Source organism: Protopterus annectens, chromosome 7.part0, assembly GCF_019279795.1.
Source record: "Protopterus annectens isolate FY-2018-M chromosome 7.part0, PAN1.0, whole genome shotgun sequence".
Classification (NCBI taxonomy): Eukaryota; Metazoa; Chordata; order Ceratodontiformes; family Protopteridae; genus Protopterus; species Protopterus annectens.
In genome coordinates, this window is record NC_056739.1 from 394,169,774 (window position 1) to 394,193,699 (window position 23,926).

At 38.7% G+C, this 23,926-nt stretch overlaps 1 protein-coding gene across 2 annotated transcripts in view; it reads right to left on the reverse strand.

Annotated features, from left to right (window-relative positions):
• The window catches only part of GOLT1A (golgi transport 1A), a 53,185-nt gene extending 51,304 nt beyond the window's left edge, over positions 1–1,881 (reverse strand). Inside the window, exon 1 of one of the 2 annotated variants that reach the window (XM_044076074.1) lies at positions 1,694–1,880. In XM_044076074.1, coding sequence (XP_043932009.1) covers positions 1,694–1,718 — 25 coding nt within the window. In that variant the 5' untranslated portion in view covers positions 1,719–1,880. Of the gene's footprint in view, positions 1–1,693 lie in introns of both variants that reach the window. The other variant, XM_044076076.1, reaches the window with a different exon arrangement.
• Positions 1,882–23,926: the final 22,045 nt, after the last annotated feature.

The window sequence follows — 23,926 nt, forward strand, 5'->3', positions numbered from 1 at the left end:
TCTGTTGGAGTCAAAGTACAAGCTGTATATGCAACTGGAATGTGTTCCTGAAGACATGCTTCGCCAAGACCATATTGAGAAGCATCACAAGTGAGAGTTGCAGGTTTATAAACACCATAGTATCCCAGTGTAGGTTGACTGGAAATTCTATTTTTCAAAGTATCAAATGCTTCGTGATGCTGATTTTGCTTTATATTTTTGCCTTCCAACCTGGAAAATTCCTTAAACTGCAGTGGCTGATAAGGTAAAGGAAGCACAGCATAGCACACTGTTCTACAGTAGGCATGAGACATCTATATGAACACAAAATACAACACCCTAATAGCAAAGGATTGTAGGCAGACTTCAGAGCCTAGAGAAATGTAGGGCAATCTTTCATAACAGAAAAGATAGGATCTGTAGACTGAAACGGAGGATAGCTAAAACTGTGAGGAGTACAAGGCATGGGATGGGTTGTTACTAACATGTCTGAATAGTGACAGAAAGGTGGCAGACATGACATAAATGAGACAGAACTCCTTTGAGTTTGTTATGCAAAAAACTCTTCATGAATGAAGATGCCATTGTAAAACTTTCTGATTTTTTTCTCCCATTTAACAGCATTCACATATATTAGTATTTCTTTTTTCTGTTCTCCTTATAGAGAGAGAAAGAGAACAATGGGGATTAATAGTGAATATGTTAGAAACTGTATGAATTCTACAGATCCCACCCCAATTATATACTATACACTCTATACTGTAAACCTGCATGGAGTTGGCAAGAAAGCAGAGCTTTCAGCGCAAAGTGCTATATAGTATATGTTACCTCTGCTCTGATGTTAAATAATCTGTACAAAAATATTAAATGAAATGATTGTAGATTGATAACTCTTTCTGAGACCAAACTGTAGCTTCTTGAAATGGTCATACAAAGTTTTTCCCTCTACCTCTCAACCTCCAAACATTATAAATTACAGCACTGGCCTTTAAAAAAATCATAGCAGAAGGTCTGGAAGAGGAGCTGTTTCTTTTTCATGGTAGAACATTTTTATTTACTAGACCCTATATAGTTAGTGGTAGTGAGCCTTTATTTAGGCTTAGCTTCTGCATTTAATAAAATATGCACTAATAAACAGGTCTGACTTTAAGAGAAATGTAAATCTAGGAGGAGCAAAACTAAATCTGAGGGCCAAAGTCATAGTGATATGCCTAAACAAGATGACCTTACATATATTGCTTTATTCCAAAGTGAGGTATACATTTTGTTTGAATAATCTCCTAAGCCTGCAATACAACATATTATAATTTCTTCAATGATGGTATTTTCAAATTTCTCTGGAACATTAACAAAGAATACAGAAAAGCAGGGATTTCATTTTGTCCTGTTATTATTCATGGGAAAAAAAACACAGGTGCAAATCAAAACTGAAACTTGAAAACACTGGGTGAACTGCAATTGTCAGCATGGGCTCAAAGCTGATAAAATAGGCAAAACAGCTGCTTTTTGCCTTCTATTACATTCCTTGTATTTAAAGATAAGATACATAATCAAGTATATATGAGCACTGTATCAACAATGATTTTTTCCTGATTTGTGAATGATTACTTTAACATTCTACACAGATACTAGCAAAAATGATTAAAATAGACAGTATGCTATAGTAAACACTACAACTTTGCAGTGCAACTCGACAATAATTTTTCTTACTTACTCTGAAATTCTGTGATGGTAATCATATCTTCTATGTAAATGTAGTGAGGGGCCTCCTGGGTGGCATTAACAAAAAGAGAGGTGTACAGCTTCTGTACTAGAGAGAATGTGACCCTTGGAAGGCTGTGCGAATCACAGCTCTTGGTCAATTATTAAGCTGCAGGAAGTTGAAAACTTCTCGCTGATGAGGCTGTATAATACTAACACAAGTAGTCTACAAGTCCATGTTCCAACTTAAAATATTTCTGATAGGCTGATTTTGTTCCTGGCTCTCACTTAAGCAATAGTCTCTTGGAACCAACTGCTTAGTGACCGTATATGAGATCATAACCCAAAAATGCTCCAGTTATCTTGTTTATTTGGAAGGGCAAGGTTTATGACATTAGTGAACTATAACTTTAAACGCATATTCCCGTATTTTCAAAAGTCTCATGTCAGTCATTAGTGATAAGATAAAAATAAACTAATAACACCGGTGTTAGTAAATTGTCCATGAATCCAGAAATAGAGTAAATCCTACATTTTGCATGGTTGCAAGTGTGAAACATTTGGAGAAAGTTATAAAGATTGTCATTGACAGACCAGTAGAACAGTATAAAAATTATTACAGGAATGCAATCACGGCAAATGCTGTCAATACTGTCACGTAAACTACAAATGTTTGGCACTGGGTAGGTTTATTTTAATTAATTTATTTATTTATGAAAAATGGAGGAGGCCTATACCATAAGCAATCTATTAACTTATTTTTCTGACCAATTCTGGCTTGTTGGCAAATCTTGCCCAGCTGAAGGTGCTGTCCATTTGCCTTGTACTAAATTGTCTAAGCCATCTTGAAAACTGTGCAACAGGGCAGCTTTTTTCACTGTTAATTGTTACCTGTCATTTTTTTTTCTTTCCTATTTTGTTTTATATTATATTAAAATGTAATGCATATAATTATTAAGTAAAGTAGAAGTCTGTTAGCTTTGCTGCTGTTACAGTAAATTTGCATTAATTAAGACACTGGAATGGCCGCTTCGGTGGCATAGACTGATAAAGCTTTGACTAGAGCCCAGTTGACCCAGTTCAGGTTAGCTGCTCATTTGACTGATGGAGCAGCAGTGAGGATGGGCATGCTTATCCTAAGGGGGAGTGATGTGTGTGTAGGCAGGGCAAGCAGAGAAATAAGAGGTTTCTGTCAGAGGCTGGGAAGCCATTTATAATGTGTTTGGTGGAAGGGCAGGTCAGCTTGCTGATGGTAGTCCCATACAGAGGTGTGGAGGAAGAGTAGTGTGGTCTGCCCAATGCACATCCCTTCATTCAATGCACACACATCAAGAAAGAACAGGGTAGACCGTAAAAGTGAACCACCCCCAGGCTGATGATTGGACAGTAAGAACTCCCCCAGGATGCCTTTAGGTACCATGCTGGCCCTGACTTAAATTCGGTAATAGTCTGGGGGGGTCGGAGTGTCCTTTAGACCCAGTATACATTATGTGGGACACTGGGATAGCTGTTAGCATGACACCAGGGAAGAAAAAAAATGGAGCAAAAAATGAAGATACTGGAAGGTGCAATACAGTACAGAATTCTATATGCACAGCAGGGGCATCACTAAAATGTCCTTGACGGAGAGCAGGAGAGTTAAAATATATTAAAGGGCTCCCTTTTCTGTAGGTCAGGAGGTGACTGTCATTTATTAGAACAGCAGTGGTAGTAGTAGTCAGGTAAAAATATAAGAGTGCATTTTGCCCATACAATAGTGCATCATCAGACACATTTTATGTGGTATGTTTTATTTTCTTTTTAGACTCCCAGTTTTATACATTATTAACCTAAATGTTTAATTGATGAAGAGGACACAGGTAATCAGAAACAGAAGGGACTTCATTGATTTAAAAGCAGCCTGCAGAAAATCTGGGAGGAGCAGTGCAACAGCCGACTTCTACATAGCAAGAGCATTAAAAGGCCCCTGATGGTGTGTTAGAGTGAGGACTTCATGAACCAAGTCTCTTTTCATCGTCTTTAAATTGAATTGTTTGTTATGTGAGGTGTTAGGAAGTTCTACAATAAATGTTCACTCTAGGAATTTGTTAAAGAAATTAATACTTAAAATTTAAAAAAAAAAGTGTTTTGTCCCCCTCTACAGCCGCCATTGGTGCTTCACCTTAATCACTGACATGAGGAATTGCCTGACTTCCCCGACCTGATCTCGTATATATCCCATAGTCACACGGGAAACCCGAGGCATCACATTTGATGATATAGAGATTTTGTTATGCCTTAACAGTACCTATCCCCCATCCCTGCTCTGCAAAGGTATGATGCCATTCAGATCAAAAATGTCTGTGCAATTTTCAAACCAGGATAAATATTCTCTGTCTAACCTCTGGGGAGCATTATCCTGTGCTGAAACCCCCTCCTTCATGATAACAGGATAAGCAACTCAAAAAGATATTGCTTTTTCACATACACCATCCCCCTGCTGACTACTCTAGTGCCAGGCTCAGTAACCGAACCCACGTCACCTGTGTCACAGTCCAGACTCCATTCTTATCCTCCAAGGGGCCTGCAAAAAAGTAATATATATTTTTTGACTAATAGTAATTTAGACAAGGTTTCCACAATACAACATCACTATATGAAGCATGCATTAACTATAATTTTAAGAAATGGCGTTGCTTTGTTTAATAATTGGTAAAGTGTTAACATTATAGGCAGTATATGCTGAACTTCTGTTTCTAACCCTGTTGTCTACGGCTAACAAGAAAGTGATCCAGAATCTGAGCTCAGATGATACTCTTAGGGGTCATGCTACTAGCACAGTATTACAGGTGAAGAAAAAGAAGCTGTGCTGTGATTTACTGTCTAAATAACGGGTTGTGACAAAAAAGGACTACAAGTAGAATCAAGGCTCCGCATTGCATTGTCAGGCTCATATCACTAGTGGAATTTTAATACTTAAAGTATCAGATATTGCTTTTTAATGTCTATTTAAATATTCCCTCTGAAGCCATATATATTCCATCTTATAGTATTGCCTGGCTCACTATGATTTATAGCCTAATTGTTTTCGGAAGGATCAATTGGTTCCATGATAGAGAGGGACTGAGCCTTGATTGTAGTTGATGTGTGTTTTCTAAGAATGAACATTGGTTGTATAGAATGAACCACCCACTATGCAATTTAATATGTTAATTAGGCTCTATTAAATATATAAATTAATGAGGTTTAACAGCTGGGTTTATGGTCTGAAGAAGCAATTATGAAAGTTCTTACTGTTTGTTTGCTATACACATTTTATTTCATGTTTCATTAAAAGTTTTTATTTTATTTTATGTTCTTCTGGTTTCTGCTTTATTCCATTGTTTTTACGTACTGCATATTATATTTTTCATTTAACAATGGAATATTCACTCTGGTTGGAGTTTTTACTGTTGGATTATTTTCTAAATTAAGCTGGAATGTTTCAATAAGTTGTAATTATTTCCTGTATGTCACAGTTTAAAGGTCGAGTGAGGAAATTATGTTCACTGCAAATACCCACCTCCTGTTTTTCAGGCTTTACATTGAACAAACCCAGAATCTAGAAACACAGACGCACATCAGTAGGAGTGGCTAGAATATCCTAAATTTGTTCTTGCAGACCATTTTTCACATATCCCAGCTACTTTATTCTTATGCTGAGGCTGTACAGCCTTAGAAATTATTTCAACATTGACTTTCATGTGAGAAAAAATATTGAACTACTCTCTGAAGTCACACAACTTTAGAACGAAAATAATTAAGCAGTACTAGGCAGATTTACCCCAAAATGTAATCCCACAGAAAACTGGTCAACATGAATTACAGGTTCATATCAGTCTACAGACTTTTACAAACCTAGTCAATAAGTGGAGGGCAGACTCAAACCATGTAGCTTATATCTGTGAGGTAAAGTCTTTAACCACTGTTCCAAACCATCCCCCTTAACAGCTTTTATGAAGGGGCAAGCCCCCATGCATCTCCCCATTGTGCCGTTACATATTTATTCTGTCTCCAAGGTCCTATGACCTTGAAGTGAGAGTAATTAAGTAGCAATATTTCAGGACACAACTACCCACAAGTAGGGTGCAGGGGCTTGACTCCCTGCAAAATTGTGGAGTGTAAACTATGTTGACTGTATGGTTATTGTGCTGAAGCTCCATTTCCTACCATTCAGGTACTACAAGGTGCACTTTTGCATTATTTGGGTAAAATGCTGTTGTATTCTGGACTGTGGGTTCATTCAGTAGAGGCTGGGGAAATTTGGGAAAACAGCATTTGTACTGACCCCATTTAAACTTGTAGGGCTGGCATTTGTTATAGTTCAAGTGTTTGCTTGACAGTCACAAGGTACAGGTTTGATTCTCCCCCTTTGAAAAGGAAATTGTCTAAGCTTAAAATGTCCCACTAGGGCAGCTAGTCTAGCACTTGTCTATGAACTTGTGAAATGGAAGAGCTTGACTGGAAAAGCGACTATATAACAAAGTTGAAAAAGAAATTTCACATGAACATAGAAATTCGTAACAGAGGAATATGAATGGGTCACATCTGAAAACAGTTTGTCTAACAAATGGAGGATTATAGCAAAAATCTAAAACTGGGTAGCACCATGATTGATGTGTTTGGATCAAAAGGGTGAAGCCCAAGTTATAAAATAAAGACAGCTGTGAGTAAATTGAGAGTTAGGGTCATACAGGAGTGGAGTATTGCTATTATATAATGACATTATTTAAGAAAAAGTCTGTTATCTTATCTAAACAGTAGGAAAAGGGATAGTCTAAAGCTTGTCCCGCTTCTGCATTCCCCATATATGTGCTGATGCTTGCACATTATACAGCAGTTTATGAATGTTTGTAGAGTATATAATGGTTTATGAATGCTTGCTTGGTATATAGTGGTTTACGATTTCCCTCCCAAACATGCTTCTTCTATTTAAATTGCATTGCTGCAGCCGTTCACACAGACAAACAGCAGACATACAACCTGTTGTCAGCTCGGGAGCCATGTCGAAATTAAGAATCGTTGCTGCTACAGGCTAGCAAATTGATGGAAGTCACAGCTCTGTTTTTTCTGTGCTAAAAATTCTTCTCTTTAAGTGCAGTTTCTGTCCAAAAGTAAGGTGGATACATTTGGGCAATAACATATCACATTTGATAAAGCATTTTGGCATGCAAAATGTTAGACGATATAAAACTGGCAAAAAAAAACACTGATAAAGCTTTGGCTAAAACTTGGCATTTGATTTGTGAATTGTTAATAAATGATTTTCCCAGATATTTAGGGATCCATTTGAATATACAAAGAATTAAATTAAGATCCTCATAACACTGAATTAGAATTTTTTTTGGTTTAAAGTCTGAAATTGCAGTGTCCTAGAAAATGTCTCTTACTGTAAGGTATAGCAGTCTCAAGGCACTATATGCAAGTAGCAAGATTGTGGGGTTACAATGTAGGACATTATAACCTCCATGCAAAAATGCTTTGGACAGTGCCACAGGGAGCTTTTACATTTGCTGTTTTTAATGAGAATAACCTTTTAATGTTCAAAGTCTTGAGGGACACAAACATATTCAAAAAAAGTCTGTCATGCAGCCTAAAAATCAGAACAGAGTTTCTTAATAGTGATGATGAAATTATGTAGTACATCTGATTTTGTTTTGCATACACAGCTTCTGTATGATGAGATAAGGCAGGCAGAGAAAATGGCTAATTATAATGACACATTTAACATTTATAAAGAATCTAGGATATATTTATAACACGTTTTGTAGCATTACGGGTTGTATATTTAACATTTGATCCCCAAAAGTCCTGAAGTTATTTAGAGACACTATATAAAACATTGCAGGATTTAATATCCTAACATGGGGAACTATGTTAATATCAATGAGTATATTCCAAAACACACCACAAGATATGTTGTTTTATTTGAAGTGTCAGATCAGAGTTACAGTGGTAGTCTTAAGCAGTGAATCAGTATTATCTGTGTCATGTGAGACTGGAGAGAGATGACCCCTGCAGATTATTTAAGGGTGGATGTCAGTTTAGTTTTTTTAACTTACTCTGATTCCATTAGAATATATTTTAAGACTTTCATGGGAACAAATGCAAACACCATTGCACCACTGCCCCCCCCCCCCCTTGAGCCATTAAGCTAAAAGTTTCTGAAATTCTAACCATAGGAGACTCGCACTCCCATATAGGATTTATTTGATTGCATACCTAGCAAAATGTGCTATATTTGGTGCAGAGCTATATCCACCCAGAGTCTTATGTTCAAGACTCTGAAAGGAGCAAGATACAGGCTTTTCATCACGAGAAAATAAAAAAGCTTTTTATTTAAATTCTACTTAAATATTTTAAGTTGCACATATAGTTACCCGTGTGCTGATATTTTTTTTGTAATTGTCTGCTTTTTGTATATGTATGTGTGTGTGTGCATTATACATATGTATATATATATATATATATATATATATATATATATATATATATATATATATATGTAAATAAAACAGATACCCTACGCAGACCGTCTCAAAAAACTCCAGCTTTACTCCGTCGCATATCGCCTACTCAGAGGTGATCTCTGCCTAACATACAAAGCTATGTCAAACCCAGGTTGAGTAGAAATAAGCTGAAACTACCCCTATATTATACTAATGATGCCTGTAGATATATGGACATAATTCGAAAGCAGTGGAATATTTTGATTACAGATCAAGAGATAGCAGCAGTTATAGATAGTGAACCTAAGTTCCTTTTTAGGAATAAAAAGTCTTTAAAAAGAAGGCTTTGTTACCCTAGAGATATGCCTCTAGTACAGAGTAGTAGGGGAACTTTACCATGTGGCAGATGTTCATTCTGTGGGGTAATTTATACTAGCTCGGAATTTGATCATCTTGATCATAAGAAGGTTTATAAGTTTAAGGTTAATGCCACACATGAAACTGAGCATATAGTTTATCTTGCTCACTGTTTAAGTTGTAGAAAGTTTTATGTTGGTAAGATGGATGTTTCAAAGACAGAATTTGTGAGCATATGTACCACATAAATAAGAAGAATAAAGTGAGTGCATTAGTGAAACATATTATTAATACAGATTCTACACATATCTTCAAGTTCATGGCGATAGGTAGGGTGTATCCCAATGTTAGGGTCGGTGACATTCAGAATCAAACTGAGGAGTTAGAGGCCACCTGGATAGTTAGATTAAGAGGGGACGCAGGACATGGCTTAAATGACCATGTCCCCTTAAGACCTAAATTGAAGTCTAGACCTCTGTTTAGATTATTATTTTTAAATTTTTTTTTATTGTGTTTATAATGTTTTTATGTTACTTTTATAATCATGTGATTATATATAGGGGGTAAGTCATGTGATATGTTAATAAGAGTATATAAGGAAGTTTTTGTGTTTGTTTGTTAAGCACCTGACAAAAGCAATGTGTGAAAGTGCTTGTGCAGTTTTATCTGTGAATAAAACCTGAGTTTTTACGCTGGAGTGTGGAGCCTTAGCTGGTCTGTTTGTTTTTTCCTGTTACTTGAAATAAAGAAAAAAGTTCTTAATTCCACAGAAAATTAATGTCATACCACTACACAAATCCTGTGGCATTATCAGTGTGAGCGACTGCTTACTTTTGAGACACTGACCATTCTGAGAAGCACTTTTGAGCTTATATTTTTCAGTGAAAAACTGTTATATTTTTTTCCTAGTATGGCAAGATAACAGGGCCCTGTAAAGTCAGAAGACATGTTTTCTTTCAGATCTAGGCTGGTGGCTGGCATTGCTCTTTAGTTGTCTGTATGTGCGGTACTTTATCTAAAAGTTAAAACTGATAACATTTTTCATTTTGAATATGTTAGTCTTTTCAAGCCATTAGTATATAATTGTCTGCACTATAATTTCTTATGCAATAGTTAAAATTACATAAAACATCACTTTTCTGAGAAATGAGTATTTGATTTCCCAATACAGTAATGATACAATGTTGACATCTACCAATTTTATTAGCCTGAACAAATATTTGACTATTTCCGATGAGCCGAATGGCAAAAGACAAGACAATGGCTATGCTGGTCCACTGATAGTACCTATTAAATACAAGTCAGAATCTCTGAATCACTTTTAAAATTTCTAAATTTGTCAGAAAAAATTGCAATCCCTGTCACATACAGAATGCACTACATTGGTGATTTCAGGTATAAAGACATGCACCTCTGCACGTTTGTGTCATTACAAAGTCTAATGCTAAGGGGAGGAATGTATACAGTGACAAAAACTTGTTATATATGACTTTTTCTTTGGATATAATGTCAAATAATAACAGATATATTGTGGATGGGTGCTGCATTCTTCGTGAGCACAAATTTTATTCCTACCCCTAGTGAAAACAGTACAATAAAGCATGCCAAACTCCCTGTGAAATACTTACAAAGCCATGAAAGTGGACCGCTGCGTATAAGGTTACCTGACAGTCACCTTCAAGAATTATTAGTAAATCTTTAAAGAAGTTACACTTGAACAGTTGGATATAAAGTCAACTTAGGACTGCCTTTCTGTCCTTAGCGGTTTAATTGCAACTCAGCGCTGAAGTCATCCACACTTCCTTGTCATGATCAGTACAGTGAGTTTTAACAGTAAAGGTATCATTCTACTAAAAGAACACCCCCTTTTCTGTTGAAATATGTTGTTTTTCTTCTGATAAAGACTTAAGTATGCCAAGGTTAGAGATAGATGAGGTTCAACAACTAGCAGTTAAGACAGGAGGAGATGAGATACAAATCGTGATATATAGCCAATCCACATAAGAGTCTCCAGGAACGTATGATATTCTGGTGGAAGTTAGGATGGACAAAAGCGAAAAAGATCTGGAAGGTTTTGTTTTAATGGTATTTTAAAAGGAGGGGAGGCACCAACATCCTGGAAAAAACTATGGTGGCTGAAACTCATGTGATACAGCTCCATATAGGCCTGTTACAATTTTAAATCATGATGTTTAAGTGCTTATCTATAAGGGTTAAAAGAATGGCAAAGCTAATGCCAAAATTGACAGATATGGACCAGTTTGGTTTTGTGGAGGGGAGGCAAACATTTGACAATATTAATAGAAGAATGATAATCCAGAGGGAAGCAGAGCGTAAGAAAATACTGCTGTTTTTGGTGGGATGTAGAGAAAGCATTCAAAGGACTGGACTCAGATTTCATGAGGACAACGGAAGCATTTACATTTACTGATACAATAATTTGCATTTACTGATACAATAATACGGTTAATTAGAAAGACGTATGAGGGATCAGAGGCAAAAATCAAACTGAGGGTCAATCTCTAAGTTATTTATAAACAAATGAACCAAGCATTGGTTTCTGCTTTTCCCCATTGTTATCTTTATTATTTTTAGAGACACTGGCAAAGAAAATAAGGACTCTGAAATTCAGAGATATAATTGGTATGATGTTCGAGAAAAGTTGGCTTTATTAGCAGATAATATTATTTTCTAAGTGATGCAACCAGAATAGCATATCTCAGCGTCGTGCAATATTCTGCAACAATTTTGAGGGGGGAATATACAATTAGTGAAGATAAAACAAACATTATAACTATAAACTATGTACCCCCATATGAATTGGTCTAACAATACCCATATTTATGGAGACATGATAAAATGAAGTATTAGAATGGATTAAAAAAGATTTGTTTATGACAGCTAAGGATATGTGGGAAGAGAGTAAACAAAAGGTAATACAAAAACTAAGAAACTGTAAGCTCTTGCCTATGAATATGGTAGCAAGACAGAAGCAATAAAGTATTTTTAATTCCTTTAGTTTTATACAGAGGTCAGGCATATTTTTTATCAACCAAGGGAGAATTTCTAGACAATAATTAGTAGAGTTGAAGAACTTAATTTTGGAAGGGAAAGAGTCAAGTGAGATACGTTGATCCTCCCAACAGAACCGATAGGTTTAGGATTACCTGATTTGAAAAGATATTTTAGAGCTACACAGTAAAGACTTTTATACATAACACAAGCAGAAAGCTACAATTCAAAGTAGAAAGAGATAGTGATAAAGCAGGGGGGTGATTCAAGAAATAAGGAAAGGATGGGATTTTGGACACAAATTGTTAAGAACAATAACAGTCATACAGAATGTTGTATTCATAATGTAGCAGAAAGTATACTGAGAACAAAACAAGCAGGGAAATGGAGAAAGGAGATTCTGCCAACTGGGATGGATGACTGCAATTAGAGGTATAGAGAATAGACAGGAAGGCCTGGAATTTACTGCAGGAAGCTGACAAAAGAACTAAGGTACTGGAAACAAATAATTAGAGAAGGAAAGGTAATAGAAAGGGAAGAGACCAAGAAGACGTTTGGATTGCATGCTAGTGATTGCCTTTCCTATCAGGGATTGATATCCAATTATAGACAAAGAGAAAGGGAACCCTAAATGAAAGACCTGCATTTGCTGAGTTTTTAAATGAAACTAGGACAGAAGTTATTGTTAAAAAGGGATAATTCGTAGGGCATATAAAATATTGCCCAGCAACTATAGCAATCGGTCAGAAGAAGTCAGAAAAGATTGGGAAGAGAGATTCAATATGCAATTCACAAAGAAACAATGGGAGGACATATGTATGGTTCCCAAATGTGCAACAAAGTCTAAAAGATTTAGAATTTTTGCCTTGAAGCATTTGCATAGATGCTTTTATACCCCAAGTAGACTCCAAAGAATTTTTCCTCAGATAGATGGTAAATGTTGGCGTATGATGGGGAGGAAACAGGTAGCTGGGAACATATGTTTTGGGGGTATACTGAGTTGGCAGACTTTAGAAATTTCCCACAGAGTACTTTGTCAGGAATACTGGGTGAGCAAATGAGGGTAACTAAGGAAATGGTTTGTTTGAACTGGGATACAGGTTCTGAATTGCCTTGTTAAGTTTAATTCTGGTGGCTGCCAAAAAGAAATTACTAGAAAATGGAAATTAAAATCTAAACTAGCTGTACTTGAAGTAGTGAATATTGTAACAGGGTTCCCTATTAGAAGCCTGAAACACTATAAGCCTGAAAGTCAAAATCCTGAAAACTATAGACTGAAAATGCAAAATCTCGAAAGTGCAAAATCCTGAAAGTCAAAATCCTGAAAACACAAATAATGCTAATATGTCACTATAAAGACACTAATATCTACCAACTGACCCTGACCCTAACCCTAACCCTAAGGTCCGTCACTATCGCACACTCACCTGACCCGCGCCCTAACCCTAACTCACTTAAACCGCCCCTAACCCCAATATTTGTCACTATTGCATACATGCCTAACCTGCGCCCTAACCCTAACTCACTTAAACCGCCCCTAACCCTAACATAAAACCAACCGCACACTTACCTGGACCCAACGCATGACCTAACACCACAGGGCTAACAATAGCAAAGCCACAATGACGTCAGTATGTCCATTTTGTGTTTTCAGGATTTTGACTTTCAGGATTTTGCACTTTCGAGATTTTGCATTTTCAGTCTATAGTTTTCAGGATTTTGACTTTCAGGCTTATAGTGTTTCAGGCTTCTAATAGGGAACCTGTAACAGATATAAAAGAACAGGAAGTGGTCTCTTTAGGAAAGTGTAGGAGTACATTACATAGTAACAAATGGAAAGTATGGGAACAATGCATGCAGAAACATATTTTAGAGGAGCAATGAAGTTTAAGAGAAGGCAGTAAATGAATATTTTTTCTTAATTATAGACATATAAAAATATAAGTGATGTATAATGCTTGTAACTTGTTAATATGGTTTGAATACTTTTATATAAATGAAAGATTGCCTGCATCATAAAATGGTAATTTAATAAAGATGTTTAAAAAAAGAACTTTGTAAACTAGTGTCCACTGTATAGAGCTATACAAAGCATTCTTACAGTTATGCACCTCTAAAACAGCAATTTTGGAGTTATAATTCGCAACAAGCAAAAATATTTTGCCCCATTCTGAAATATATTTGGGCAATATTTTGAGGGTCAGTTGTGTTTTAAGAGGTAAGTGACTGCTTGGTGTAATACCATGAGGTTTAAGTACAAAATGTAGATTTCTAGTTACACCTGCATTGTAACATACCTGACAACACAAAATCACTATGTTGGATACATTTTGTATACAAGCAAAAGCCCCTTTTAGTTAACAAGATATTCTATTTAGACAAACAAATACTCAATAAAATAAAATTATGGTAAATATACCAGTTTTTATTTACATTCTAGCACATATGACTACACACAAGAGATTACTTTTATAGCACACACTGTGGCATACAGGATGCATTGCGTATGGCTGGGTACTATCTTGCTGTAATTTCTCAGATTTCTCCTGCTCTACCCCATCTTTTATCAGGGTATCTTTTTGCTCTCCCCCTTACCTTGGCTCATCTTCACTGGCCAGTGATCTGGTGAAGAGATGTTTCCAAGTATCTGCCAGCAATCCTCCCAAGTTCCTGAGGATTATGGGATATGAAACTTGTGATCCTTGTACTTTACCCTCCATAAAAGCAACCAAATCCCTCTATCCTAATATATTTCCATTCCTCTAACACTTGCCTTTCTTCCATCTCAGCATAGCACTTTCCCTTGTTTTCCTCTCTGAGAACTGTAGCAAAGTATTCATTCATCATCTGCATTTCTCAGTCTTCTGTGGTCTCCCCCCCATCTTTGTTTAGCCTCACCAGGTCTATCCCCCCATGCTTTCTTGCTGCTATAGACCTTAATCTAGATAATGATGTAATGTTATGTGATGCTGGGAAGGAATGTCGTTGTTACTTTGGCCACAAGGTTTAGTTTCCAGGATGAAAAATTTGGGAGTTCAGTATCTTAGTTCAAAGCTAAACACATATAGCAATGCAGTGTCCTGAAGTAGTTACAGTTCACAGAATGAAGTGTGGTATGCACAAAGTAACAATGAATAATACATATATAAACATGAATGATTTATCTGAAGGACGTATTGATACTAAGCAGCCAATATGACATGGTTGCTATGACACTGGGGTGATTCACAGTAGTATAGATGGCCACAGGGCATATCCCTGGCCATAACGATTTGATGGCCCAAATGAAATGTGAATGAAGTTCAGAATATCTAACCAAGCTGTTTAGAATGAAAGAAAAATATATCGGCATATCTGTAAAAAAAAGTGATCACTCATTCTGTATTTACAATATCACATAAAAAGGAATACCTTTTTCTCTTTCTTAAATGGTTCTACTACTGCAGAATTTATTGTCACACAGGATGCAACAAAACAATGCTTTAAAAATGCTTAGAATTAAAGCAGTCACAACTCATAAATTTGGGAGAAATTATTACAGAAAATCTTAACTTCACTTATAGTGTAGCGTATGAAATCACCAGACCTTATGATGTATTACTCATAAGCTTCCATTTCTTTACCTCTCAGAAACAGGAGATGCTAGTTCCTTTGTACATTGCAGTAGTAAGACTGGTATTAGAATACAGTATTTCTTTTGTTATTACAAAAAAATCACTTTACACAGCTATAAAGGGTACACAAATGCTCTTCTGAGAAGTATTTAAGATTTGGAATCTCGAGCAAATAAAAGTAAATTGAAACATAAATCTTTTTACTATAGATTCATAGCATTTTTGCTAAATTCCTCCTACTATCTCTTGAGGAATGTGTACCTGTCACACCAGCCTGTAGTAGTCATTTAATCATACCTGTCACACCAGTGTGTAGTAGTCATTTAATCGTACCCGTCACACCAGTCTGTAGTAGTCATTTAATCGGACCTGTCACACCAGTCTGTAGTAGTCATTTAATCGTACCTGTCACACCAGTCTGTAGTAGTCATTTAATCGTACCTGTCACACCAGTCTGTAGTAGTCATTTAATCGCACCTGTCACACCAGTCTATAGTAGTCATTTAACCGTACCTGTCACACCAGTCTGTAGTAGTCATTTAATCGCACCTGTCACACCAGTCTGTAGTAGTCATTTAATCGTACCTGTCACACCAGTCTGTAATAGTCATTTAATCGTACCTGTCACACCAGTCTGTAGTAGTCATTTAATCGTACCTGTCACACCAGTCTGTAATAGTCATTTAATCGTACCTGTCACACCAGTCTGTAGTAGTCATTTAATCGTACCTGTCACACCAGTCTGTAGTAGTCATTTAATCGTACCTGTCACACCAGTCTGTAGTAGTCATTTAATCACACCTGTCACACCAGTCTGTAGTAGTCATTTAACCGTACCTGTCACACCAGTCTGTAGTAGTCATTTAATCGTACCTGTCACACCAGTCTGTAGTAGTCATTTAATCATACCTGTCACACCAGTCTGTAGTAGTCATTTAGTCATACCTGTCACACCAGTCTGTAGTAGTCATTTAATCATCGTCAACTCCCTTTTTCCCATTTTTCTACATGGGGTTGGGGTGTCATAATAAGTGTCGCCATCACTCGTGCCTGACTGTCGCAGAGCTTCTCTCACACAATCCATCCAACTCTTTGATGGACACCCTTGTTTCCTCTTACTGTCTTCTGGTCTGTCCCAAATCATCTTCAGTAGATTGTGTTCTCCTTTTCTGCACATCTGCCCAAACCACAGCAATCTGGTCTCTTTGATCTTTTCTACACTTGGAACTACTTTGGCTTCTGCTCTTATGTCCTCATTTCTTTGTCTGTCCCACAGTGTGCATCCTACCACCCTTCTCAGGCACTTTATTTCCATCTCTGACTTTCTCATCTGATCTGCCTTTACTGCCCAAGTTTCTGTACCATACAGTAGTACTGGCTGCACCACTGTTTTGTACACCTTACTTTTCAGCTTCTTTGGCATTCGTATGTCATACACCACACCTGACACTCTATGCCATTTGACTGAAGCTCCTCACATTCTAGCTTTGACTTCTTCATTTAGACTTGCGTTCTCATCAACCACCCCTCCCAGATACTTAAAGCTATTAACCTGCTCCACTTTCTTCCCATCTACCTCAAGTGTCAGCTTCTTCTGATTTCCCCAATTTGCTGCCATTACCACTGTGTTATCTGCACTTAGTTTCATCCTATGTGCCTTCAGTTTTACATTCCATTCCCCTGCCCTTTGCTGAAGTTCTTGCTCAGAGTCTACCTGTAATGCTACATTTTCTGCATACAGCAACTTTGTTGATATGTCCCCTCCAACTTGTTTGTTAATGTAGCCCATCACCAGTATGAACAGCAGTGTGCTCAGAGCTGATCCCTGGTGGGCACCCACTTCCACTGGGGACCCCTCTTTGAGACCGAACACTGTTCATACTTAAGTCATTGGGTCCTTGTACATGGCCTGCACTAATTCTACCAAATGTTTCTGGGACTTTGAACCACCGCAGTCCTGCCCAAATCAGCATTCTTGGGGCTTTGAGATATGGTTTCGCCAAGTCTAGGAATGTGCAGTTGGACTCTTTCTCTCATCAGTTCTTCTCAACTGTCTGTCTCACAGCAAACATTGGGTCTGTTGTGCTGCATACTGATCTGAATCCAAACTGCTCATCTGCATATCCAGTTATCAATCCCCCTCTCCACAACTTTCATGGAGTTTGATACCTTTGTACTGGCCACAGTTGTGGATGTCCCTTTGGATGTCCTTCCAAATCACTGTTACAGTATTCATAACAGTAGGGATCCCCTGCCAAGGGTGGCCCAAAGTCCAGCCAGTATACCAAAACCTTTTGGTTGCTTTAAGGTACCCCGTATGTCACATGTATGCTCCTCGTGTAACATAGGGCATAAAGGTGACATCTGGACATAACATCCTCAGAAGTTCTTTGCAGTCAGTCTGAACACCATTTCTGATCATTGGTCTGATGGGTCCCTATTATTTTAGTGAACACAATGAATTGCGAATACTGTTTAGTCAAACGTCATTACGGGAAATGGCAAAATATCGAAAGCATGGAACAGCGATTTTTTTCCTAGGGGAAAAAAAATCACTGGGCCGTTTTCAGGACTTTGCCATTTCCTCCTCTGTGGTGCAATCTTGGAGATGGTATATTTGAGCAGGGGGGGTGTGGGGGACAGAGCTGTCTACATTGGGGGTGTGGGGGGTGAAGCCCCCAATTCTACTTTGTGTTTTGATTTTTTTTTTTTTTAATGGATCAGTGATTTTTTCCCTGGGGAAAAAAATTGCTGATCTGTGTGTTCAACATTTTGGGTTTTTGGGGCTTGTGGGTCGATTATATAGCGTTCGCAATTCAGTGCGTTTGCTTATATAATATAAACCCGGTCTGATCACCCGAGTCATTGCTGGTTGGTGTTTTTTGCTTATCTTCTTTTTGCTTTTGTATTGTTGTAGGGTTTAATGCCATCCAGAAAGGGTAAATGGCATTGTGGGAGACAGATTCCCCATAAAGACTGTCACAAGCAGTGATTATTTTGTTTAGGTGCTTCTCACGATCATACATCCTGCAATATTTGTCAGGCTATTGTGCCAAAGACCTTATGTAGTTGTCTTTCACCCCTCACTATTTATCTAGAAAAACAGCATCTAAAACTTTTAGCAAAAGACACCATGGAAGGTACTTCCTGGCATGAGGGTCAGCCATCTTCAAAGAAGATGGCCAAAAAAGTTAGGTCAGATTCTTTGGCTACACCTCCTACATCGGACATCTCTCTTGAGGATGATGAAAGCCCAGAGGTTTGCCCGGTTCTTGGGCTGGATTCTTCTGTCATGTCCTTTTCGGTGGCTGACATGGATCTGGCTACTTGCATGTCTTGAGAGGCCTTGCAGACATCCATTTCAAATGTTCAAGGGGAACCATGGCTGATTATCACTGAAGGGCCTCAGATATGGTGAGGGATGAAGTTCTGACTATGATTATTGAGTGTAGGCCGACATCGTAACCTTATACATTTCATAAGGCGGACATCCCCTTTATAAAGAAGCAATAGACAAAACATGTTTCTTCTGCTCCCAAGGACCCTCAAAGTGAAAGGCAGAATTTTACACAGGGCTAATTTAATGCCCTTATGGCCTCCTCGGGGGTTCTCTGTTCCAGCTCCTTCTTGGTCATCTTTCCCTCTCAAGAGATCTAGGAATCAGGATTCTTCTCAAGAAGAGGAGGATTTGGATGAGGAATCCTTGGCCTATTCTACCCAGATTCCTTCCGCTCTGGGGTATGGTTCTGAGGAATAGGAGTCTACTAGTCCTGAATCCCCTTTTGAGGAGATTACTTTTGGGGATACCATTGTTAGGATGATGGAATTCTTTAAATGTGATTATTTCAAGTGTCTGATATGTAGAGAAGATATTATGAGCTCCTTTAAATGGAGTCTCCTAGACCCTGTGCTGTTCCTCCTGTTTTGGCTGCTTTACTCGATGCTTTTTCTTCTGCTTCTCAGACTCCATATTCTCAGGCCCTTGCTCCTAAGAAACCAGACTGGTTTTATAAAGTGCATGATGACTGCATATTCCTTTACAAGGGTCCACCTGCTGACCCTTTGGTGGTCTCTGTGGCATCTGATAAGCCTTCTAAATTACTGCCCTCAACTAAGCTCCTTCCTTCTGATAAGGACAATAGGACCATGGAAAGGCTGGGTAAAAAGGTTTATACTTCTGCCACTGTAGCCGTTTGTGTTGCTAATAATCAGACTCATATGACAGATATGTTTTGGCTCTCCTTTCTCAGGCTTGTCATGTTATTTCTGACCTTCTTGATTCTGAGGGTGAAACGTCTGCCTTGCCTCTGTTAGGGGCTTCTTCCCACGTGGCTCGCCATTCCATTAAATGTAGTTATGATGCAGCAACTGCTTCCTCTAGGCCTGCTGCTTCTGGCTCTGTTTTGAGGAGACATTCCTGGTTACAGCTTTAACCTCTGTCTGATGATATTAAGGCTAAGTTGATGGATGCTCTTCTGGACAACAGTTGTTTGTTTGGTGCTGCTGCTGATGATGATTTGTTCAAGTCCCTGCAGGAGAAAGGCAAGGAGTTACATGATCTGAAACATATTTTTGTTTCACCAGTGCATAAGGTCCAGAGGAACTACCCTACTAAACCAGTTTTTGTTAGAAGACAGTCTTGTCCTCCTCCTAAAGCCAAGAAAGATGGTAGTAGGTTTCCTCCACTCAGACTACTCCTGCTCAGAAGCCTTCCTTTCCTGAAAAAAACAGGTGCTGTCTGACTACCCAACTCTTCTCAGCCAAATTCATCTTTCTCCTCATCTTTCTCTATCTCTTCCTGTTTGGTTAAGCATAACCCAAGATTCTTGGGCTCTTTCCATCAATTGCCAAGGGTATTTCATGGTTTGGAAATCTCTTCCCCCTTCATAGGCATTTCTCAGCCACCTCAAGAACAATTAATCTTTTTTTCAGAGGTGCTTCAGGATCTTTTGACTCAAGGAACTATTCAAGAGGTTCCAGCTGCTCAAAGGGGGAAGGGATTTTATTCCAGAATTGTTTTTGGTCCCCAAGAAAGTGGGAACTTGGAGACCCATTTTGGATTTTTCTCACCTGAATACTTTTCTGAAGGGTTCCTCCCTATCAAATGTTATCCCTTCAGACTTTGTTCCCTTTCTTGCTTCCTCAAGCTTTTCTGGTTGCTCTGGATCTCAAGAATGCTTACCTCCATATCCCTATTCATCCCCTTTTCAAGAGGTTTTTACATTTCTCTGTTGCTTCCTGGCATCTTCAGTTCTCTGCTTTGCCCTTTGGCCTTTCTACTACCCCAAAGGTATTCATCAAATGCCTAGCTCCTGCGATTGTTTTTTGCATGATTCAGGGGATCCAAGTATTTCCTTACTTGGACAATTTCCTATTTCTGGCATCCTCTACAGAGATCCTTTTACAAAATCTGCTTTGTGTCATTTCCTTTCTGCAAAGCCTGGGATTCACAGTAAACTTCAAAAAAGTATTTTCGGATTCCTTCTGATGACCATGCTTTTCTGGGGTGGAGGATTCAAATAGTGCCTATGCTGGCATCTCTGCCTCCTCCCGAGGTCTTGACACTCATTTTCTTCTTTGAAAATCTTCTTCCTGTGGCCACTATGACAGCCATTGAGTTTTTAAGAGGTCTGGGATATATGGCATCCACCATCCCTATGCTCCATCTGGCCAAACTCCACATGAGAAAATTTCATTAGTGTCTGAAGTCATTTTGGCTTCAACATGCACATTCCCTAAACTTTGTAGTTCTTTTTCTTCCTTGTCTAAAGAAGGAACATCACTGGTGGATTCAGCAGTTGTCTCAAACCCAGAGCTCCCCTTTCATTGCCCTCATCCCTCTCAGGAGCCATTTGCAGATGGCTCAGATGTGGGATGGAGAGCAGCTTTTGGCTCCCTAAAGGTGCAGGGTGTATGGTCGCCTCTTCAACAGAAAGAGCATACCAGTGTAAAAGAGATGAGAGCTCTTCTGCTGGTGCTTCAGGCTTTTCATCCTCTTTTCTGACCAGGACATCTCAAGGTATTTACAGAGAATACCACAGTGATATGGTATGTAAACAAAAGGGGGGGGCAAGATCTTATCTTCTTTGTCGGTTGGCACTCCTGGTGTGGGATCTTGCTGTCCATCTCATGTGACTCTTCAGGAAGTTTACATTCCCTCAGGTCAAAACATTGTGGCAGACACTCTGAGCATGTCCTTAACTCAATCCTATGAATAGATGCTGCACAAGGACGTGTTTCTGGACATTGTCCACCAGTGGGATACTCCTCAAATAGATCTATTTGCTTCCCCTCTAAACAGGAAGCTTCCTCTATTTTGTGCCAGGGTTCCAGGTTGTCTGCTGTGGAAGGTGGACACCCTCTCATTTTCTTGGAAGGAGATGTTTCTTTATGCATTCCCTCCCCTTCCCCTCATTCCAAAAGTCCTGTTCAGAATTCAACAGGATACTCCCAAAATCTTGTTGATGACTTCCTTTTGGCCAAGACAGCATTGGTTCCCACTTCTTCTGCATTTACTAAAGATAATCATCACAAGTTTCTTCTTCTGCAGTTAGCCAAGGGTAATCATCACAAGTTACCTCACAGGGTGGACCTACTCACACAAGACAAGGGTTCTCTCATCCATCCTCACCTGTCCACTCTTCAGCTGACACTGTGGGTGAAAGGATTTTGATTCCATATAAACATCTTTTTTCTGAGGATGTGCTTAGGGTCGAGCAGGAGACCAGGAAACCCACCACTAGGCAATCCTACTTATCCAAATGGAAGAGGTTTTCTGTTTGGTGTTTTTCTAGTAACCTGGATCTACTTTCTGTGGATGTTCCTTTGGTTCTCTCATATCTGTGTGAATTGCTCAATGCTGGCTTGCCCTATTCTTCTGTTAAGACTCACTGATCAGCCATCTCTGCATGTCTACTTTTTCTCCTCCTTTGGCTTCCAGATATGAAGCTAAACAATATCTTAAAGGTGTCCTTCATATTAGGCCTCCCAAGAAGCCTGTTCCTCTTCCCTGGGATCTTAATTTTGTTTTGGAAAAATTGACTCAGGCTCCTTTTGAGCCTGCTGCTTCAGCTTCCTTGCAACATTGCTGTTGCAGCACCGCTCTTTTGTTGGTCCTTATTTTGCTAGACAGATGTCTGAGTTTCAAGCCCTTATGGCTTGTCCACCTTTTTTGGTACTTCACAAGGACAGGGTGCCCATGTGTACTAATCCTTCTTTTATGCTCAAGGTGGTTAATGAGTTCTCTCTTAATCAGTCTATTCATTTGCCTACTTTTTTCTCTTTCTGCAAATTGCCAGTGAGAGGGTGCTGCTCACATTGGATGTGCATAGACAACTCAGATTTTATTTGGATAAGACTAATCTATTATGAAATCTGATCAGTTGTCTGTTTCTTTTCATCCTAGGACTCCATGATTAGCTGTATCCAAGCAAATTATTTATTCTTGGATCTCAAAAGCTATTTCATTTTGTTGTTCTTTTCATGGTAAGGGCCTTCCTTTTCCTGTTATGGCTCATTCTGCTAGGGCTGCGGTTTCTTCTGGTGCTGTTTTTCAAGAGTCTGGATAGTCACTCTATTCTTGAGGCAGTTACCTGGACTTCTGTGCATACTTTTACCAAGCATTACAAGTTGAATGGAATCTCCAGAGCTAGATCTGGTTTTGCTCAGGCCATTCTTCATGGCTTCCTAGAGGACTCATCTGGTCCTTCCTCCTTCCAAGTTTCTTCATGAGCTTTGGAGCTTTCCCTGCTGTTATGAATACTGCAGCAGTGATAAGGAAGGACATAATAAATTTGTGCAAAGTCTTAACATAATGGTAGATGTCCTTCTCTTCACTGTTATAGTATTCACTCTCTCCCTCCCTCCCTCCCTCCTTCCCCTGGTCCATTTCTTGTCTGGATGCACCAATCACCTCTTTTCTCCTTGGACTGGCATTCCTACTAGGCCCTCAGTTCTGAGGATGGTATGTCCAGATGACACCTTTATCCCCAATGTTAAGCATGGAGCATACATGTGGCATACGTTATACCTTTAGGCAACCTAAAGGCTTTGGTATACTGGCTGGATGTCAGGCCGCCCTTGGCAGGGGATCCCTACTGTTATGAATACTGCAAAAGTGAAAAGAAGGACATCTACTGTTATGGTAAGATTTTTTGCAACTATACTTCTTTGTACCCAGACAAGAGTAGGCTTATTCTCAAGTCATCTGGGATATGCCTTTCTGTCCACATTGCTACGAGCACCCTCAGGAGCCATTTCTCCCTTATCTCACCCAACATCTTCATCATATCTGCTGTGACCTCATCTGAGCCTGCTGCTTCCCTGGCTTCATTTTCCTGTGTGCTATTCTTACTTCTTCTAGGGTGGGCTCCTCTTCTTCTCTCATTGTAGGCTGTCTCTGGGGTAGTAGGGCTGTTAATCATTTAATAATGACCGGGAAATATTCTTCCAAATGAAGCTTTAGCAGATTATCAAATAACCTTCTAAAAGTCTTAGATAACCTTACAAACTAAATTTTGATTAGGTTTAGAGTTGGGACCTGGTAAATTTATAAAAGGCATAACAAGCTCATGATAGCCATGTCTGTAAGTTTAAAAACAAAAACGCTCTTGGAAGAATGTATTCAGTCACGTCAGTGATCAATAAAGACAGCCCAACAATACGAAAGCTTTAGGGGCCCTTAAGGAAACATGGCCGGAGTCTAGAAAAAACTTCAGCGAAACAACTCATTGGGATGCAGACGTTACAAATAAAACTAAGGGAAATTCAGGATGGTAAAGCCCCTGTGTGTTAGGG